This window comes from Stegodyphus dumicola, chromosome 7, assembly GCF_044657685.1.
Source record: "Stegodyphus dumicola isolate Sdum_Otavi_A_Nest chromosome 7, ASM4465768v1".
Taxonomy (NCBI): domain Eukaryota; kingdom Metazoa; phylum Arthropoda; class Arachnida; order Araneae; family Eresidae; genus Stegodyphus; species Stegodyphus dumicola.
This window is the reverse complement of record NC_140774.1, coordinates 61711725-61733622: the sequence shown is the minus strand read 5'-3', so window position 1 is coordinate 61733622 and position 21898 is coordinate 61711725. Positions and strand designations below refer to the sequence as shown.

Genomic DNA, 21898 nt, shown 5'->3' with positions numbered 1-21898 from the left:
TATATTAAATTTTATAAATAATATCCATTCTCCTGAACTTAAAGAATATTAACCCTTAGCGCTCCGTCCGTCATTTGTTCCATAACTCCATAGGCTTCGCTGTGGAGCCCAATGTTTTTAGCATGATTAGGCTTAAGATGTTACGGAATTGTCGGTGTTGGCAATTGTTATCTGTAGTTAAAACGTTCTCAGTCTCGCTACTGTTATGATTGAAACATTATTTGACCCATTTTATGGTTAACAACATGAAGAAAAATAATTATTGTGATGAGAATATAGAGTTGAGTGATAGTGAAGATGTGTTTGATTTTTCATTGTTAGAAGATATTGTGGAAGACAATGTTGATTATAATTCTGATACTTCAAGTAGTGGTTCCAAAATTATACTACCATAGAGATGACGAATGGTAGTTATTGAAAGTGAAAGAGAAGAGTTGCCGGAAGACTTAGATGAATGTCGCGATGTCACGGAAGAATTAGATATTCCAGATAGAATACATTTTAGTGTATCGCCAAAGGTAATTGGACCACAAATTACTACAAATATTGTACAGCCAACACAATATTTCAAATTATTTTTCACAAACGAACTGGTAAATGAAATTATAAAAGAAACCAATAACTACGCAGAAAATGTTCTAAAGAATAAAGAAATATCTAGTAATTCTATTTGGAAAACGTGCCATGCGGTGGAAGAGGATGAGTTTTGGGCTTTTATTGTTGTTATTATCAATGTGGGTACAATACCCCTGGCGAATATGCAGGATTATTGGTCAGTTAAGGAGAATAGTCACATCCCTTTCTGTGGTAAAATACTTACAAGAAAGAGGTTTATGCAGATATTCTAGATGCTGCATTTAAAAACACTGGATGCTACCAAAATTTGCCGGAGTTGCTGGTAGGCAGTGGTACAAAAACGTGCAGAGCGGTAAGGGTTAACATTAGATATATCTCTACAAGCTGTTTGAAATACAATTTGCTGTTATATCTAATGTGGCTTTTATCTGTTAGTTATTTTAATGCTTTCCTGATATATTATTGTATTCTTTGCTAAGTGTTAATCCATTAAGAAATAATTTGCCTCTAGCTACATTCAAAATCATTGATCTAAGTTCTTTCAGTATGCAGTATAGAAATCCCCATCCCTATGATTTCATTTTTGGTACATTCCTTATTTATCAGTGTATGACTGCCCTTATCGTCTTCCTATAATAAACATTTAATCGTAAATTTCATTGCTGGAATTGTACAAGTGACAATGATTATTAGCAATGAAATAAATGTTTTGGTTCTGTAGATCATGTATAATTAAGATACAACAAGTTGTAAAATTAATATTAAAACTAAAATTAACTACTAGCACTGGAAAGGTTGATTTGGTTTGTTTGCTTATGTCAAAGCATACAAGAGCTATTCAGCTATCCACCTAAAGGAAGTGGTGTCTTTGGGGACGAATTTGTAAGAGAAATTGGCTGGCATCCACATAACACATGGGAAAAACCACGAAAATGCCCATACAGCCACAATGTTACATGAAATATGAACCCAGATGGAATTATCATATGCATCAAAATATGTAAGCCTCCAATGCTCTTCATAAATACTGACATAATTATTTTAAACTGTAGTATGCATAGTTTCATGTCAGTAGGTAGCTGTGTCAAAAATAAAGGTAATATGCATGACACATCAAATGAGACTGCTTGATGAAGTTGCTGTTTCAGATTGCACCACTCCTTGTAACATTATCAATACAGTATCTCATACAGGTACATATTCAAAACATAGAAGAATGCCTTCTGGTAACCCATTGCATTATTTGCAAGCAAAATGATAAAGACATTTTCCGAGGGATATTCTACCTACAAAAACTAAAAGAAGATCCACAGAGAAGGTGTACAGTATGTGCAAAATAGAAAAATTTTAATAAAATTACATAGGAATGCAAGGTGTGTTTCTACCTATAGCAGATTGTTTTGAATTCTACCATATAAGATTATTAATAAAATGTACAATCCTTTGTGTGAGGCAGATCTTCTCATTTCATGTGATGCTTTTCAATAACTTATAATCTAACGTTTTTCATTCATTTGGCATGCCCATGTGTGAGTTAGTTGCTTGTGCAAATGTTAAAAACTGTATTGAAATAAGGAATGGTTTTTGTAAATATCAGTTTAAAAGACAATATGTAAATGTAACTGATCCTGGAGAGGAACTGGCTCTTTTAAAATGCCAGCAAAAGCCAAAGAAGTAAATGAGACCTTTTTTTTTTTTTTTTTTTTTTTTTTTTTTCTCTAGGTGGAAGCAAGGATAAAAAAAATATCGCAAACATCAACAAGGAAGGTGAAGCATTTGAATACAGGTTGTAAGATCCAATAAATATGGCTATAATATTGTTAAAAATAATTATTTTAACATAGGAAATCATTTCAAGCCCAGGAGGCAGTATTTCAAAACCTTTTTTAGTGTTTTTTCTATAACAGCCACAAGTTAAATTACCTATTTCTGTTCTGGGAATATCATAGCAGATGCATGAAAGCCTTATGAAATAGTGATAAAAATCTTTACAGAAATAAAAATTTAAAGTATTTTCTAAATCTTAATATTCGTTATCTATCTTTATATATTATAATTTTTCCAGGCACTGAAAACATATTTTGCCTGGTGTGGGCTGTTTCTTCTGTCTGGTGAGTGTACCAAATAAATGGTATAATATAATATAAATAAACAGAGAACATACTCTCTTATCATTTATAATTTACTGCTTGAGATTTTTCTGAAATAAAGAGTGAATTCAATTAAATAGAAAAGTTAATAACCTTCATTGCATGCATTATTTTACATGTCAGTAAAATGAGTGAAGAATATTTTTATATATGAGTACATTACTTTTGTGAATTTATTTCCCAATATGCTAAAAAAAAAGAAAGTACTAGAATGTAGGTAGCTTGTGCTTCTGAGCTGTTGTCGGCCTTAAAACTAATTTACTTTCATTCCTTTCAGATATGATAAGTTTATTGATAAATTTAATACAACAGACTGTTATAATTTTGTGGTAAGGATTTATATAATGAATCATAATGAAAATATATGATTCATGTTGTGCCAACTTTTAAACAGACATTTTCTACTTCTGATCAGCTTGACTGCTTTTATCCTGTCATGAGATTTGTTGCCGCATTTATTTGAATACATCGCTTTTTCCATAAAATTTTGTTATCTAATTTTTTAATAAAGTTTTTAAACAAACAATAAATTATATATATATATATAAGTTTAGGTGTAAGTACTATGTAAATGCATTATTTCACAGGCAAATGTAAAAAGATTTAATGCTGAGGAGGTTAAAGAGCCTTGGAGAAACAATTGTATTCACACACAGAGGTAGTTCAGTCAAATAATTTAATTTTAAAACTGGTGACAAAAAATATTAAAAAAATTCATAAACATATTATTTATTTATTCAGTCATATACAAGGACTTCGTATAACATGTGGGCGGCTCGTTCCACGGGGAATTCGTCTGCTAGCGGAACCCTAACATACGTGTGCGGAACCCCATGTGATTTATGGTCTTGGTGCTTTTGGGGAGTGATAGCTCAGGCTGTTCGTCGCTTTGGCGGGCTTTTGATATGGCAGGGAGTGTTTTTTTATTTCCGTCTGCTGGCAGTTGGAAGATAACAATCTTAAATCGGATTATTCGATTTTTTACAATTATCTCTACATATAATAAAAGAAAGAGTCTGTCTGTCTCTCTGTGTGTGTGTCTTTCGTTTGTGCTGCGCGTAAGCTAATAGACCCACAGCTACGAAATTTGGTACATAGGTGCATCTAGACAAGAGCCAGTGCACCTCGAAGCGATTTTTTTTGAAATTTGAATTTTTTTATTTTATGTTTTGTGACGAAATTGCGTCATTTTGAGACATAATGGGCTATAGGAAAGCGAGATTTTACTCTACACACTCCATTTTCACATCGTCATGAAATGTAGGCACTTAGCTATTTTGCGAACTTAAAATAAATTTCATGTTTCAATAAATCAATTAAATACGAATTTATTTAACAAAGGGAGCTTAACACCTTTTCAATGGGATTTTTTCTAAAAAAGTTTATCTTTAAAAATGTACAGTTTATTTTTCTTTGATTTTTGGACACGTTAAACTTTCATCCTTGCTGCATGCATCCTTGCACATTGCTGCATGAGCCATTACTCAAGTTATCATGTGATGATAAACATGTGGTGATGGAAGCAAAATATAATAATGATTCACCACGTTGCCATCAGGAATATAAAATATTAGTTGTGTAAAATCAACAATGTTTCTATGTAGAATGTTTTGTTTGAGATGTATGCCAAGCAGGTACGCAGCTATGGAGCGACTGCTTTTACAAAAAGAATTTTGGAAAAATGATAATATTTTGTATTTTTTTTAAACAAATTTAAATGAAGCTTCTGAGTACACTTCTCACATTTCACATCTTTAAAAAGGTGATTTTGGCAACAATTTTCATTTCTTATTGTTGTTGATAGATTTTTGATGAAATCGCATCACTTCAATAGTTTCATTCTTTTAGAAATATGGGTTTGGCAACAATTTTTCATCGTATTTCTTATGTCACTGTTTTTAATGGGATTGGCATATTTCATTGTCATTTTTACATATATATATAATACATTTTTATTGATTTTTTTTGATAAAGTTGTTCTGTAGAGAAAAATTCTGCGTGGAATTTTATGTATATTTATGAATAATGAATTTCATGTTATTTTTTTCTTATTTCACTATTTGTAAGATACTAAAAGTTTCGCATGATTTTTTTTTCTTCAACGGAAAGTTGGTTAATTTTTTTATTAGGATAATTAATATTTGTATTAAGGGATATAGCTTATTTCATTGTAATTTTTTTCTCTTGAAAATATAAGATAAGTATCATTAATTATACTTTGCTTTTCAAAATTTTTTGTTTTTTGTATTCTTTTATGTTATTTATTGCTCATTTCACTGTTTTTATAATATTGAAAAGTTTTGAGTGATTTTTTGTAGGAAACAAAGTTCTTAACTTCCTTTATACCGTTTGAGTTCTTAAGATTTTCCAAAGGGAAGTTGGTTAATTTATTAGGATAACTAATATTTGTATTAAGGGATATTGCTTATTTCATTGTAATTTTGTTATATGTAATAACTTTTTTTTTTATGCAGTCATTCTGCAGAGTAAAATTCTGCGTAGTTTTTAAATTTAACGTTTGGTTTCCCTTCAGCAATTTTTCTGGTACATTTAAAAGCCAGACGAAGGCTGGCAGTGAAGTTGATAGTTTTTATTATGTAGTTTTATTATATTATAGTTGATAGTTTATATTTTGATAACTAAATGCTTTTTTCCTGAATATTTTATCTATATTTTTAATAATCGCTTTAAAATATTTGCACCGTTGTTTAAAATATTAAGGTTAAACAATTTTAGGAAGAAAATCTAAAATAAATAATAAAAAATTGAGATGGAAACTTTATTTTTTTAATAACATTTAAAAATTAAAATAGTAAAAACTAATTACAATACTGTTATGATATTTGACGGGATAAAAAATCTTGTTTTTTTTTTTTAATGCATTGCATCCTAAAGAGAAAAAGAAAATCACATTGTAATATGCGCACTTATGCAATTGGTGAAATATATATTTAACTAAATATAAAATTTTATTTAATAATTTTAGGAAGGTAATCTAGAATAAATAATAAATTGAGATGAAAACTTTATTTTTTTATACTATAAATGAAAAAAAAAAAAAAAAAAAAAAAAAAACTTGTACTAAAGAAGCAAATGAAGTATTAAATTACACACATATATGTATGCCAGGTCATACAGGTATACTGCAGAAGAATGGTAATTTTTCAGAATCATTTAAGAATTCTTTAAGTACATGCTGAAAAATATCATGAAATTTTAAAAGTGTAGTGATTTTTCATTGGAAAGAAATGCAAATATACCTACAACTAGAGTCAAAATAATGATGCAATTGTCTGTAAATGGAAGGTGGCACTTTCCTTAACTTTTTATTACATGAGAATTCTTATTTTGTAATTTTGTATTGGAATGGAAACCAAAAGGGTCCTTTTGGACCACCTTAAAGTTTTCTTAAAATTCTTTTACAATAGCACATACATTCAAAAACAGAATTTGTAATACATCAACTTACAGGTAAAATGTTGCCTTCTGGAGAAAAGAAGGTCAAGTGCAAATTTAAAAGAAAATTTGAGTGACTTTCAAATTAGATTGTTGATGATGGGTAGATGGGAAAAAATTTCTGCTCAAGGCGATATTGATCAAAGTTACTTTGATTTTGCCATCAACAATTATTTTTTCATAAAAATCTATTAACAAGCTCAATTATATTTCACTGCATGTAGGTTAAACTTCTAAAATCAGCACCACCTCTTTTTTCTTGAGATTTTATTACTAGAACAAAATAATGCAATCTTAATTACTGATTTCCACACTCATGTATACGTCATAGGGGGATCAATACATCTTATTAACTATAACAAATATTTTATATTGAATTAGTATCAAACGATAACAAATTTCAACTCAGTATTTATCATTAGGATTAAATAAAACAAACCAATATTATAGTTAAAAATTCTCTCTCTCTCTTTTTTTAAAAATAATTACTATTTAAAATATTTTAAATTTCCAACAGCATCGTAGATGAGACAGAATTATAGCCCACATTATTTTAATTGATTTTATAGAAAATAATGATAAAGCAGTAAGCTTTATAAAAGTAATCTAATTTTTAAAATAATGCTGTTTAAATGTTTATGTTCAAAATTGCATGAATCAAGACTTTCAGCTTTTTTTTAACAAAGTAAACATATTGCACAATCTTATCTCAATAATTTAACAATAATGGCATTTTTCTTTTTTTATCGTAGGCAGTACTTGTTTACGAAACCAAAACGTGAACGACTTGGCGAAAAAAGGTTAGCGCCAATTGGCACAGCTTTCTATTTCAACGGAGTACACGGAAAAAGAACATAAAATTCAATTATTTGTAAAAGGTGATTTCAGTAAATACTGTCACAATATTTAATATATTTTGATGCTATTAATACATGCTGAAAATGTTATATATAGGGGCAATTTTCTTATACAATATGGCTGAAACTTTTCAAACAATTCAACAGAAATAGTAAAATGACAAGAATACTGGAAATAAAATAATAAATCATGCAGTTTTAACTTACCTATGAAAGGTTACAGGACCTCCTTTTACAAAACATTCTTTACGTCCATAGGATGCGGATAACCTTTACATCCATAGGATGCATCTGCAGTGGATAACCATTTTTCTTAAATTTTGTGTGACCAAGCAGAGCAGGCGTCTTTCGTCCCATAGAAATGAATGTAAAGTATTTCCAGACTTTCGGAATTCAACCAGCAGTCACGTGACACTAATCTTGGAACCAGTTGGAGGTTGCAGATATGCTCTCTACCAGTATATATCTTGTTGGTCATATATGCTATGTAGCAGTGACCTTTTTTTTAATAAGGAGAAAGATATGTGAAGGAATTTTTATTTTCATTTCAGCTACATTTTTAATGATGAAATATTCATATTAGAATAATAATTTCCATTTTATTGAAGAAAATATATAACAAGTCCTGGTAGGAGCTAAAATTCTTATTCTTTGCAATAAAGATTTGTAGAATCACTTCATAGAATCTATGTTGAAGCCTTACTGGTATCATGTGATGAATACATACTGCATACATACACAAATCCAGATGAATATTTAACTTGTATATTTAGTGATAGTTTTAAAACACATACAGATAAAAACAAAAATATAAATGTATATGCAAGTTGATAAGTATTTCATGAAAGGAAGTTCTTAATTGAAGTTCATTGTCATTATACCATTAAACAACTTCCTATTCTTACGTCATTCTGTTCTCTCTCAGTTTTATTAACTGTTGAGAAGCACCCTTTATATATCATGGAAGATGATATTCTGCACTCGTCCATACTGATATTGTGTGTCTGTACATGTTGGAATAAGTGATCATCATCTAGGAATCTAAAATAAAATAAATAAAATTAAATTAAATTTCAAAAAAGCAGAAAAACAAATTTGGGTTGCGTTAAAGGAAAAATCGTTTTAGATGAACCAGTAGCCATCTTCAGTCGTTTTCTCATCATTTTCGGAGATGATGGCTTTATTTATTCTTCAATACTCTTTCGGTCTTCCTTTATATTTTGTAGTCCATCTGAGTACATTTTTGTAAATATGTTTTCTTAAACATTGTTTTCCTTAAGCCATCGTCTTTAATATATTTTGTCTATAGATATTCTCTTGATGGTTTGTGCAAATGCTTCAAGTTTTTGCAATAAGCTTCAAAGCAATAGTCTTATCTGGCAATATTTGTGAAATTGGAGGTCATCAAAATCGTATTGCATTATCATAGATTGTCTGTCCATGGTTTCAGATATTCCCACTTAAATCTATACTTGCATAAATCTAGCTTTCTCCATATCATATGTCATTAAATTCAACTCGTAGGATTTTTATTGATTTAAAAACTTGGATTTTAGTTTTATACCTGGCCCTGCTTCGGTGCATTTGATAGTTACCATGCTATTGATTTTGTATTTTTAATTTTTTTTTGTGCGATTGACATTGATTAAGTTTTATACTTTTATTGTAAGTCTTTTAATTTTCTTCTTTAATCTTTGGAATCTGCTTTTCACATCTTTTACCCAAGTTGTCTCCAGATTCTGTAAAATTATTCTGAATTTCGGCTTCTATTAGTTCTTTGATCTTGTCTTCATCTTTGCACCAAACAAAAGCTCAAAAGGTGACAAATATATGCTTCTCTGAAAAGTTGAATAAATAATTTGTTGAACATCATTTACATGCTTGTACCACTTTGCAGGATCATCTGTGGCCAATTTGGAAATGATTGATATAATAATGGAATTTAAGCATTCTATTAGCTTTCGGTAAACATGTTATGATTAATAAATATTTTCTTTAGCACAATAATCAGCAAACGCTTGAGAAATGAATGCAGTTCCTCTGTCAGCCACTATATTGTAAGGACTTCCAAACAATGAGTTTTGAATTCCAAGTTTAGCTATTACTTCTTTACTAGAAGTGGTTTTAGTCAGATATAAGGAAACACACTTTGCAAGTAAATCAGTAACCGTTTGCGTTTATAATTCTTGTTTGAAGGTCCTAAATGATCTACTTGTTAAGTTTTGAAAGGAATATTTTCTATAGGTAATGAATTTAATATTCTTCCTTTTTTTCAAGCTTTTTGAATAGCCAATATAAAAGTAATTCAATTTGCAAAGCATTTTTCACTTTTCTATTTCAGTTTCAGGATATAAAAGGTTTCAAATATCCTTCAAATGTAGCAAAATGACCTCATTCATGTGTATTTTTAACAGTCTCAATTTGCATAATCTCAAGTACTATGAGTACTTCAATTCCATACACTATTTTGCAAGGCACATCATTTCATACGCAATAATCCTCATATGGCTTAAAAACTTCTTTTATGGCTTTTATATTTGCATTTATTTCTTAAGTCTGAATAATCTTAAATGCTATTCTGTCTTGGATTGCCATACATGCAGGGTTTCTACTCAGATCATCACTATGTCACATACAGGTGCCAGATCTGTGTTCGATTATAAAATCATAATCTTGTAGCATTAATGTCCACCTAGATATTTTAGTACAAATGATTTTCTTAGTCATAATTTGTTTGAATGCATTACAATCTATCATGATTTTAAATGGAATGCCTAATATGTATGCCCTATCAGGAGCTCATATTTTGTGAGTACAGGTGTGGCAATCTCGAGGTACCTTTGCCCTTCAGGCAATCATGTTGGTGAAACAAGAGTTACGATCCTCAAGCCTCAGTGATCTATCCTCTTTTCTGTCTCCCTTTCTCTTAGCTATAACTTTTACTTCCCCTTCTTTCTTGGCTATTCCGTGGTTTTTCATCTTCATAGGTTGGGGCTCATCATGAGAAGCTGTTACAGCTCTTGTCCTTTGTTTTCAAGTAGCTAGTAAACTGCCCACGTATTTGCCATGCTCAGAGATCCATGCCATTAGAAAGGAGGGTTATGGTAATTCAGGAGCAGGGTACTGTCCCCAACAAAATGTTTTGGTCTCTGTTTTGGTATCTGCTACAGCTAAACAGGAGGTACTTTGTTGTCTTTACTAGTGTCAAATCGCTGTCTCCCAATTCCGATTTCAACTACTTGGGGATAAACTTTGAGAAAGGCGCCTATAGAGGTTCAGTTTATGTGTAAGTATGACAAGTCATAATACAGGAATCTGTGTTCCCTTGTTGCGCTCTGTGGTGGGTGGGATGGTCAGACCATATCTTATTCTCAATATGGCCATTTCAAATCTCAGTTTACATGATTCCGAAACCTGATATGAAAATCACACCAAATACTGAAACTACTACCCTATCTGCAATAAAGACGTTATGCACTGTATAGAATGAAGAATCTAATACCTATTCACGTTTCCTAGTCATAAGTAGCCCTTCTGGTGAACTGTAAAAGATGTCTCCTTTTCTCATAAGCAAATGCATGCATTCATGCATTGGTGAACCAAGGAACATAAAGCATCTCCGTTTTGGAGATTTGCTTATTGGTATCACTTCGGCCAGCCATTCTTCTCTTATATTTCAAACCAAACTTGGACAAACATCTATAACTGTATCAGCACTTAAACACGCAAGAGAACTTGTGGTTTCATCTCAAAAATTAACCTTCTGTTTGTTTCAGAAGAAGAGTTCTTCTCCAAGCTTGCTGACCAAAATGTCTGTGCTGCTCAGCAGATCAAGATGCATAAGGGAGGTCAGCTGATCAACCCAAAATACGTGATCCTGAGATTCAGCTTATCTGATTTGCCTAAGAATATTAAAGCTGGATATCTCAGTTTATGTATAAGATCTTATATTCCAAACCCCATGCAGTGCTTCCAGTCTCAGCATGCTAAGATCTAAGATCTGCCATTCTAAGATCTTGTACCGTCGCATATGGATTTATAACATCAACGAAGTTACTGAAATTTTCAAAACCATGTTGGAATACTGGTTGCTAAGGGACTCTCAGATGAGAGTAAAGCTTTGGGAGCTTTCCATATCTTATATAAGTACCTTACTTTTGTCAAATTGTATAGCCTTCAAAACCCCAAAAAGCTAGAAAAATAAGATATCAGAGCCAGAGGGATTTATGGATATCGTATGTGTCATCAATAACAGCCTCTATGCCAAGCAAAAAGGTGTGGGGAAAACTTAGAAAACCATATGGACTATATAAGGACTACTCAATTTCCTTTCCGGAAAAAAAATGTCTGAATTATTAACATCACAGAAGAAATTGTGAATACTATTGATGAGACATTTGCTGCTATATCTTCCAGCATCCACTGGCATTTCTTTCTGTCAGATCTTGCTCTGTGATAAATCCCATTGCTTTCAATTCTTCCAAGCCTAAACCTTATAATAGTGATTTTACTATGTTTGAGCTAATTTTACTTACATTATTGTATAAGTAATTACATACAATTACTTACATTAAAGAATGTTAAGTTTACACATAACTTACATTCCATTAATAGATTTAATGGAAAGCTGGGAAAGTTATTTAATTTAGATCTACTTTTCCTATCACCTACAATTCCAAACACAGTTTGATGCAAAAGTTTAACAGATATTGTGGAACAAGTTCTTAAAGATTCAGAAAGTTTCAAAACATAGTGCTTATCTTGATTAATAATAAAATAAATCTGATAAATATTAGTATGTGAACAAATGAATCAAAAACAAACTTATAGTTTCAAGAACATTTGAGCATTGTAATCTGAATCTCAAAATTCCATATTAGGTATTGAGCTTGTGTCCGAGGCCCATTGCATGCCAGGCTTCTCATGTGGATTCCCACTTTGTGGAACTCACTTTACTGAGTAAGGTGAATATACACTCAAATCCAGATGAATATTTAACTTGTTTATTTAATAATTATTTTAAAATTTGGTACACATATAGAGGAAAACAGGAACGTGATTGTATATACAAAATGATATGTATTACATTGAAAGAAAATTCTTAATTTAAATCCATGATTTTGACATTGTTATGCAAGTTCTTACACCTACGTCATCCTCTGTTCTGTCTCATTTTCATTGAAAAGCGGTAAATGCCATCTGTGTCTCATGGAGCATAACATTCTGCACATTATTATGAAGAAAGATGTTTTGATTGAACAAAATCTATCGTAAATATATGTATACATTAAAATACTGTTTCATCAGTTCCTTCATAGTCAGGAGATAATTTTTTATCTTAGCAGCAAACCATGTATTCACAATAAATTTGTTATCTTCATAGATCTAGAAGTGGCATTGCTTTAGAATTTCCCTCCCGTATTTGCAGAAAGAGGTAAAATGGTTAAAAGAAACCTGCATAGGTAATAAAAATCAGGTTTCTAGATATTTATTGGTCTGTAGGAGGGAAACCTAAAGGATTTCGATCTTTTTTACGAAATGGATGTAACTTATGATTATATTATAGTTGTTGGTTAGTATGATTATTGGAACATGGCAGCATGAGGGCTACAAGCTGAAGGGGAAGGATTCTTTCATGGAGGACATTCAAAGGGGAATTGGCTGATATTTACATTGTATGCAGGGAAAACTAAAAATACTAATTATGCAGCTAGACCATCCAAATGAGATAGAACCTGAGTTGAACACTTAGTATTGAGCAGTATTAACCAATGAGCCACTGGTGAGAACCCTAGATATTATCACATTTAGACAGTGTTTAGAAAACTATCATGGAGCTTGCATTGCCTGATGTTTTCAAAGATATTGTCTTTCCTTACTCTCTTTTTTTTGTGTTGGCATGTGTGCCAGATTTAGAAATTCAATTTCAAAAAGCAGCATGTGAAATTTTTAGGGAAAAAATTTCATCTGAAACATTCATAATAATTAGGATTTTATTATTGCTACTAATATGATCATAAATTTATCAGAATAATGAATGTTAATTTCCTGCAAAAATGATAAAATACTAGTTAAAACATTCATTCTGACCATTCATTCATATTCATTGCATTCTGACCACCATTTCAGAAATGCAACTGGGGAAATTTTTGCTGAAGTTTACTGAACTGTCTTTGAAGATTCTCAATTTACCTTTTTTTTTTATTATTGATTTTTGAATTATGGAAATAACTGAATGACATAGCTCTAAGTATCTGGCATTTTTTTGTTTAAAAATATAATAGGGTACAATGTTTTGCATACGGTGTTTTGTGATTCGAGCTTCTACTATCTATCTCTGTGAATTATGTGATTCATGCTTCTACTGTCTATCTCTGAATTATGCAAAGTGCATCGGTACTCATCCTCTCTGTGTTTATCATTGGCCCTTTACAATTTTGTTTGTAATTTTTTCCCCCTAGCAATTTTCATTATATGTCAGTGCCATTTATGATTTTTCAATGCGCTAATCCATCTCTGCTGGAAAAAAGTGGGCGTTGCCACTCAAAAATGTTGACATTTTTTCACTGTAAGCATAATTATCTGGGAATTATGTTTACAGTGAAAACCCTGTACTTTAATTTTGTGACCACCCTGTGCTTTAATGAGAACATAAATTTAAACTTTCATGTACTTTTTAACCAACTCCAGAAATTTTTTAGATTTTTCTTTTATTTTTGAAATATGCAATTTCTGTAACTGGAAGGCTCTCCAGCGGCCAAGTAAAGTCACTAAACACTGGTAGTTTGGTCTGAGGTTCGAATCCTATGAATGGGTTGTCTGCATGGGTGTTTTTGTGGTTTTCCCCATGTAATATGTATACAAGTAAGGGAAATTCTAAGGAAAATACATGTAATATGTATTTCCCTTAGAAAGTCCTTTACAAAGGCATCCCTCGCCTTATGCAGATGGCCCTCGAGGCTTTTATGTAATCACATAAACGAAATCAAACCAAATCTGTAACTGGAATTTTGTGCTTGTTTTCTTTAAAGATTGATTTCTTTAATTATACATAACTTATAATTTTTTAATCTGTAATAATTTTATACAAGAATCAATCATTATTCTTGTTTTTATAGAATATTTTGTATATGGTTTCATGCTGCTGTGTTTAAACAAAATAAGCAGTCAGTTTATGGATTTTGTTGTTCTATATTTTTAGTCACATACAGGGTATTTGAAGGACAATCAGTTTAAATACTTTCCATCCATTCATTTATTAAAATTTAATTGTTAAATTTAAGCAGTGCTTAATTTTTGGATTTATAATATTTTTATATAGGGCAGAATGGAAATCATACCGGAACAAATACCTGGCACTCCAAAGGGCTACTATGGCTCATTTAAAAAAGACTATTGTAAGTGGCATTCAAGAACTCAAAGAACAAGAGCTGAGTAGTAAATCTAATCTGGAATGTAATCCAGAAGTACCAAAGAAGGGTCTTCACTTCCAACCTGGTGTCATAATTAAAGTGAAATTATCTCAAGCAGTAAAAACTCCATCTGACATAAAGGTATAAAATTTGTAACATGTGCCTCTTTTCATTAAAAAAAATTACTTCAAATGTTGCCAAAAGTTTTTGTATTGATTGTTTTAATAAGGAAGCACTGTAAATAGTACAGGTTGTTAAAATAATGTAAAATAATTAAGTGCTTTTGCCCTATTAGTCATGGATCCATATTTCTAGTTTGAAAAAAAAGAGTTAAATAAAGTAGACATTCAGATTATAATGGTCTTAGTCATATCATTTTTTAGGTAAAATGCATGAGATTTCAGATTCTATGATCAAGAGAAACATGCTTCAACGATATTTTTGAATAGCTGAATTAGTGCAATAAAATAATGACTCTGTATTATGCAATGAAAATTATTCAAGATGTGATTAATTCTATAATGTTTTTCATTGATTAATGTAGAACTTTGTATAGATTGTGTTACAGACAGCTGTATGTTTAATTTGAAAATATTCAAATAGTTTCCTAAAATGCAGAAAAGGGGTTGAAGATACAGTTATGAGTTTCAGGATACCTTTTGGATAAGTGTTAAATTTAAAATGTCCGCCCCTAGAAATATTAATTCGTGCGATATGTCTGTAACATATTATTGCTCTGTCTGTGCATTAGATGAGCATGATCCAATTCATATAATTTTGAGAGGGAGAGAGTTATTCAACTGTGCATGTTACGGGACTTAATATGTAGAGGAAAAAATAAATCTGTATTAAGGTTAGAAAAACTACTAATTAGAACTTTTGCAAAGGCCCTCTTAAAAATTTAATTTTTAAAATTTTTTATTTAAATTGTCATAATTGAAAAACCTGCTTTATTTCATTCATTTTTTAAACTGAAACCATGGAACAGTAGCATATTGTTGAAGAAATAGTTCATTGTAGCATCTTTTTTAAACATTTGTCATATTTCTAGAATCACGTTTTTTTCACATGCTGAATTGAATAATTATGTAGGATAAACCATCAGAAAACTGTCATACAGAAATGAGTGAAGAAATATTTTCTTAAACATGAATTACATTGCGATGAGTATATACTATGTAAAAGTAATTTCTTGAAGTCATGACCACTTCAGTGCAAAAATTCTGCCTTACTAAATCAAAATCAAGTGAATTTTTATGAACCTTTGTACAGTATTAAAGTTTTTAAATAATATTCATTTAGTCATATATATAATTTTCTTATAGCCATCTCATTCATTATTGGCCCACCAGTGGCCGAGCAGTAAAGTCGCTGAACACTGGTAGTTCGGTCCGAGGTTCGAATCCCATGAACGGGCTGGCTGCATGGGCGTTTTCATGATTTTCCTCATGTGTAACGTGTATACACGCCAGTTCCCCTTAGAAAATTCTCCACGAAGGCTTCCCTTCCCTTAGGCAGATAGCCCTAGTATTCATGATCTGTGTTTATTAAAAAAAGAGTGTGCTGAAAAGTAGGCTGAATAGTTTTAATATTAGAATGATTTTGCTTTTCCACCCAAAATACATTATAAACATTATATATATATATTTAAATATATACAGGTGGTTCAAAACTATATGTCAAAAATGTAAAGGCAGGTAGAAGGGACCTAAAAAAGCATATTTTGAATAGGAATGTGTGTGTCGTAATGCCACATTAAGCCGGTTGAAAGCTTTGATGAGTGAGGTGTATAAAAGTGCTGTGCTAGCTGTATTCTTCATTTCCTGCACGAATCTCAAGCAACATGCATTGTTACACCAATGCAAGGCTTATTGACATGCATTTTGTGTATAGGGCTGTGTAAGGAAATGGATTAGCTGCTCAAAAGGTGTACAGGAAATGATTCTTGGATAGGAGAATATTTGAGTGTCTTCATCGGGAATTAAGAACGAGTTGCTTGTTTTATGCGTGCAAGCGTGATACTGGTATTGGAAGGTATCGCAGACTTCCTGCAGTGGAAGAAAGAATACTAAATGCATTAGGGGATAATCCTTTGTTAAGCTCGAGAGCTGTAGGATGTGCATTGGGTGTGAACCATGCAACTGTTTTGAGGACTTTACACAAAAACAGAATGCAAGCAATGACTCCTGACGTTTGTCTTCCACTTCTCAACTTCACCCATTTGGTACCTACGGCAGACTGCAACTTTCACTGATGAGGTTACCTTTATGCAGGGTGTATGTTTAACATCTATAATTCTCACCTGTTCGCTCTTGATAGCCGTCATTGTGCAATAACACACGTCTACCAAGAAAGGTTTTCCATTAATGTTTGAGCAGGCATAGTACACAATAACTTAGTAGAACCATACATTCTACCTAGTCGTTTAACTGGCCATAAGTACAGCATCTTTCTACAGGAGGTCTTACCTGAACTTTTGCTCTGTTCCCCCATCTGTTCGCAGATGAATGTGGTTCTAGCATGATAGAACCCCAGCTCACTTCAGCTGGAAGGTCAGGAATCACTTGGACACTGTCTACAGCCATTGGATAGAGACAGGGCAGAACAGTTCCCTGGCCAACATGTTCTCCTAATTTAATCTGTTTGGGTTTCTACTTTTGGGGTCATATTAAAATCTTCATACACGAGAGTCCTATCACATCTGCAGAAGATTTTGTTGCCTGTTTGTCTGTTGCTATTGGACATGTGCTCGACATACCCGACATCTTTTCTTATATACGCACGATCCATGGACTGCTGCTGTGAATCTTGTATCGCTGTTGGTGGGCATTCTTTTTAACACCTATTGTAAACTGTTAATATTTTTTTTCTTTAGTCTTTACTTGTCTTTTCTGTTTTTGCTGTGATTCACACTGCTTTATATTGCTATGAAATGTCCAGGTGTGGTGGGATAGCATTACCACAAAGCAAACTTAGCATTGCCAGAAAATGACTAGGGAAGGCATGATTGCGACATTTGGTGACAAAATTGGCTATATGCCATAGATGGATGGAGAACCTTCTGGAACAAATTCTTACTGGTTTAGCCCAGAATGTTCTCGGACGCAAGCCAAAAGCTATATAAACCGTGCTGGTACGCAGTCCATAGAGCTGATGGTCTGTCAATGAGTGCCTAGTCGAGTCAGAGAGTGAGTGTCTCGTAGTCTAGTGTCGAGTTGGTCATCGAGTGTATCGAGAGAGTCTCTTAGTGCTTCGTCGAGTTTCATCTTAGAGTGTGTTGAGCTCCAGGAATGAATGAATCAAGTCGGGAGCTGTACTCTAGTGTATTGTCGAGTGAATCACGAGTTGTAGTGTGGAGAATCTCGAGAGTATGTAGAGTTCCGAGAACAATCGAGCAGAGTTGGGAGCTGTACTTTGGTGCTTTGCTGTGAAGCTGTCTTCACCATTATAGCCTGGAGGCTGTGTCACTGATTGTTTCAGCATGTTTATAGTAGTTCTCCGACGACTGTAAACGTGATTTTGGAGCTGTCTTGAGCAATACTGGCTAATAAATTGTGTTTTGATACTTCATCAAGTGTCGTTGTTATTCCTTCAAATGCACGAACACACCCTTAATGTGAGGAGAAAAACGTAATAGTATGCTAGTGCTTTAATGTAGCATTACCACACACACATTCCTATATGAAATATGCTTATTCCGGGGTCCTCTACCTGCCTTTATATTTTTTACATATAGTCTTGAACCACCCTGTATATATCAGGGCAAAATTGATTAAATGTAAAGTGCTAAACTTCCTGAAAACAGAAAATTGTGTTGCATCCAAAATTGACCACAGATTATACACATTTGCAAATTAAATGGCCGTAGATTATAAGAATTCTACTGCATTTTCATTTTCATGAGAAAAACTGTATCTTTACATGAATAAACAGAGCAACAACCTTGTTTGGCATAGATTTTTATCAAGAATACAATAAATTTGAGGGCAAATATGCACAGGCCCCTCTTCATCAGAAGCAAAGAAATTTGCAAGCAGTTGTATTTATGTCCTACAACAGTAAAACAAAAGAGAAAGTAGTGTCCTGTGTCCACAAAAATAATAAAAATGAAGTTAATAGAATTTTAAAAGTGTTAGAAAAGACTGGATACCCAAAAAGAGTAAAACAAATGAGAAGATAACTCCATCTGTTGGCAAAACAGTAATGAAAATTGACTTAATAGACTTTAAAAGTATTAGAAAGTCTGGATTGCAATTAGTCTTAAACAAGATAAATCTTTGTGAATGTGAAAACGTTCAAGAAAATCCAATTCACTAATGGAAGAGGCTTTTTGGATAATTTTTGCAGTCAAAATTATGATTAAATTTCCAGTAGTGATTATCTATCAAAGACTTGTTAATTTCACCTTTTTGGACATGCTATTCATGTTCCTTGATATGAAACTAGTCTGGTTTATGTGATTATGGCAAAGCCTCGAGAACTATCTGCCTAAGGGGAGGACTTTCTAAGGGGAACTGGCTTGCATACAGGTTACACATGGAGAAAACCACAAAAACGTCCATGCAGCCAGCTTGTTCGTGGGATTTGAACCTTGGACCGAACTACCAGTGTTTAGCAACTTTCCTGCTCGGCTGCTGATGGGCCTTGACATGAAACCTAAACGTTGTTTTAGTCTGACCAATATATCTCAACTTTCAATTCACACAGACATGATATGCTGTAAATCCCCAAGAATTGAAATCAGAAATGGAATCTTTAAGAATCGAGCCATGGATTTTATTGATAGGAGAGAAAAATAACACAAAATTTGAACTTCTGGAGAATCTGCACAATTTTATAATTCACAAAGGATAAAATAGAAGCAAGACAGTTATTAATGCTATTTCTTTTATGGAAAGCTGAAAATTTTTAAAGCCTTTATCCATGTCCACATGAGAAAATCCTCGGTCAGTGGTAACTGATTTCAAATAATTAAATTAATTAGCAAGCAAAGGTTCAAAGGAACAAACTTTGAAAGCATAAAATGCATAATAGTAAACAACTATAATTCTTGGAGAGTTAGTAGCATATTGTGTCCATGTAGTTTGAGATATATCAGCCTGAGTAAAAGAGCATTAAGGTTTCTTAGCAAGGAACACAAATCTTATGTCCAAAAAGGTGAAATTAACAAGCTTTCGATAGCTAATCACAATTGGAAATTTAATCATAATTTTGACTTTGGGTCTGCAAAATTTATCCAAAAGCTTCTTCCATTAGTGAATTTGATTTTCTTGAAGCTTTTCACATCAAAAAGGTTTCTTTTTTTAGTTAATGACTTCAGTTAATGATGCAGTCCATCTTAATGCTATTATAATTCTATTAATTTCAATTTTCATTACTATTTCTGCTGACATGGCACTAAATTTTCTTTCCCTTTACTGCTGTAGGGTATAAATACAACTGTTGACGACTGTTTGTTTTCAGATTTCTTTGATCCTGATGAAGCGGGATGGGTACCTGTTTGCTATCGAAATTGATTGAGTTCTAAGACAAAATCTATGCCAAATACAAGGTTGTTTGTTCCTTTGCTAATTTTATGTTTCACTTTGGTGTGTTTCTCTTCTGTGTTGGTATTTCAAATAGAGATGTTCCTGGAATTTAATTTTAAAACATCTAGATTGAGAATTTTATTTATCAAGTATAATATCTCTTAACTTCCCACTGTTGCATTTCTGCAACATATGATTTATTTTAATTTAACAGACTCAATATTTTTTTTAATTACCTACAAATTATTTGTCTGAGAAGAAAAGATTACTGCAACGAAATACATGCTAATTTTGTCACTAGATAGCAGCACATTTTTTCCAGAAATCACAACAATTGTAAAAATTTCTGATGCCTCAAGGACTGTGTTTTTGTTATAAAAAGACTCCATTATATTTTATGCTTCCTCTTGTTTATTGACGAAAAAAATTACCAGGTAAAAAATTTAAACATTTTATGTTCATTTAAAAGTAATTTTGATTTTCTAATGGAAAAAGTTTGAAAGAAATTTGATTTTAATTATATGTTGCAGGTCTGCAACATTGGTCTTTGGTTACTATTTTGACATGGCCAAAAAGCGTATACTAACCCAAGATGAAATTGTTAGATATATGAATAATTTGGAAAAATTAAGTGATTTAAGTGAGGATGGTCTTTAATATTCTGCTGCTGATGTTCATTTTTTACCTGATTGTGTATCATCTAATGATTATTCGGATAGCGACTGTGAAAATAGTGTTTCACAAAATACAATTCAGAATATAAAAAAAAATTCTGATGATGATGATAATAAATTTGATAGAAATATTTCAGTCAGTGTGTGTGTGTGAGTGATTATGGCAAAGCCTCAAGAGCTATCTGCCTACGGGGAGGGATGCCTTCGTGGAGGATTTTCTAAGGGAAACTGGCTTGTATACAAGTTACACATGGGGAAAACCACGAAAACGACCATGCAGCCAGCCCCATTTGCGGGATTCAAACCTCGGACCGAACTACCAGTGTTCAGCGACTTTACCGCTTGGCCGCGGGTATATTTCAGTCAGAGAACCTCTTTTAAATTTAACTGTTAAGAATAATAAAACATTGTCAAAGAATATTTTATGGAAAAATCAAAACATTTCATTGATTGAAGAAGTAATAAAATTCCATGAAGATGACACTCTCCCAAGAGAAATTACGGATTTGGACACTACGTACCAATTTTTTAAATATTTATAGATGGAAGAGATCATAAGTAACATTTATGAAGACAGCAAACGATATGCTATTCAAAAGAATCCAAGTAAACCTTTGACTATATCAGAGAATGAAATAAATCAATATTTGGGTATTTGCATTCATGCATCTCTAGTTCACCTGCCAAACCATAGAGCATACTGGTCAGAAGAGCTTGGATTTGATCGAATTAAAGAAACAATGCTTTTTAAAAAATTTGAAACTGTTAGATAGTATCTCCATTTTAATGATAATGATGAACATCTACCAAGAGATCATCTTAACCATGATAGGCTACATAAAATTAGACTCCTTGATGATGAGCTAAATAAACATTTTGCTAAAGTTCCTTTAGAAAGGCATCTATCGATCGATGAGCAAATATGATCAACTAAAGTAAGACATTATATGAAACAATACTTACAATTGAAGCCACATAAATGGGGATTTAATTTTTTTGTACTTTGTAGGATATCAGGTTTTGCCTATAAATTAGAGTTATATTCAGGCCAAGAAAATAATGAAAAGTATAGGCTGAAGGGTGAACCAGATTTAGGTGCTGGTGCAAATGTCATAATACGATTAGCAAGAATTGTACATTGTAATAAAAAGTACACTTTCTACTTTGATAATTATTATACTTCTATTCCACTTTTAGCATATTTATCTAAAGAAGGGATATATTCTTTAGCAGCCAAATTCCTAA

At 32.2% G+C, this 21898-nt stretch overlaps 1 protein-coding gene across 3 annotated transcripts in view; it reads left to right on the top strand.

Annotated features, from left to right (window-relative positions):
• Positions 1 to 21898, top strand: part of LOC118184248 (la-related protein 7-like) — a 132276-nt gene that overhangs the window by 93001 nt on the left and 17377 nt on the right. For 2 of the 3 annotated variants that reach the window (XM_085820329.1, XM_085820328.1), the window contains exon 10: positions 14361 to 14592. In XM_085820329.1, coding sequence (XP_085676455.1) covers positions 14361 to 14592 — 232 coding nt within the window. Of the gene's footprint in view, positions 1 to 14360; positions 14593 to 19914; positions 20003 to 21898 lie in introns of all 3 variants that reach the window. The other variant, XM_085820330.1, reaches the window with a different exon arrangement.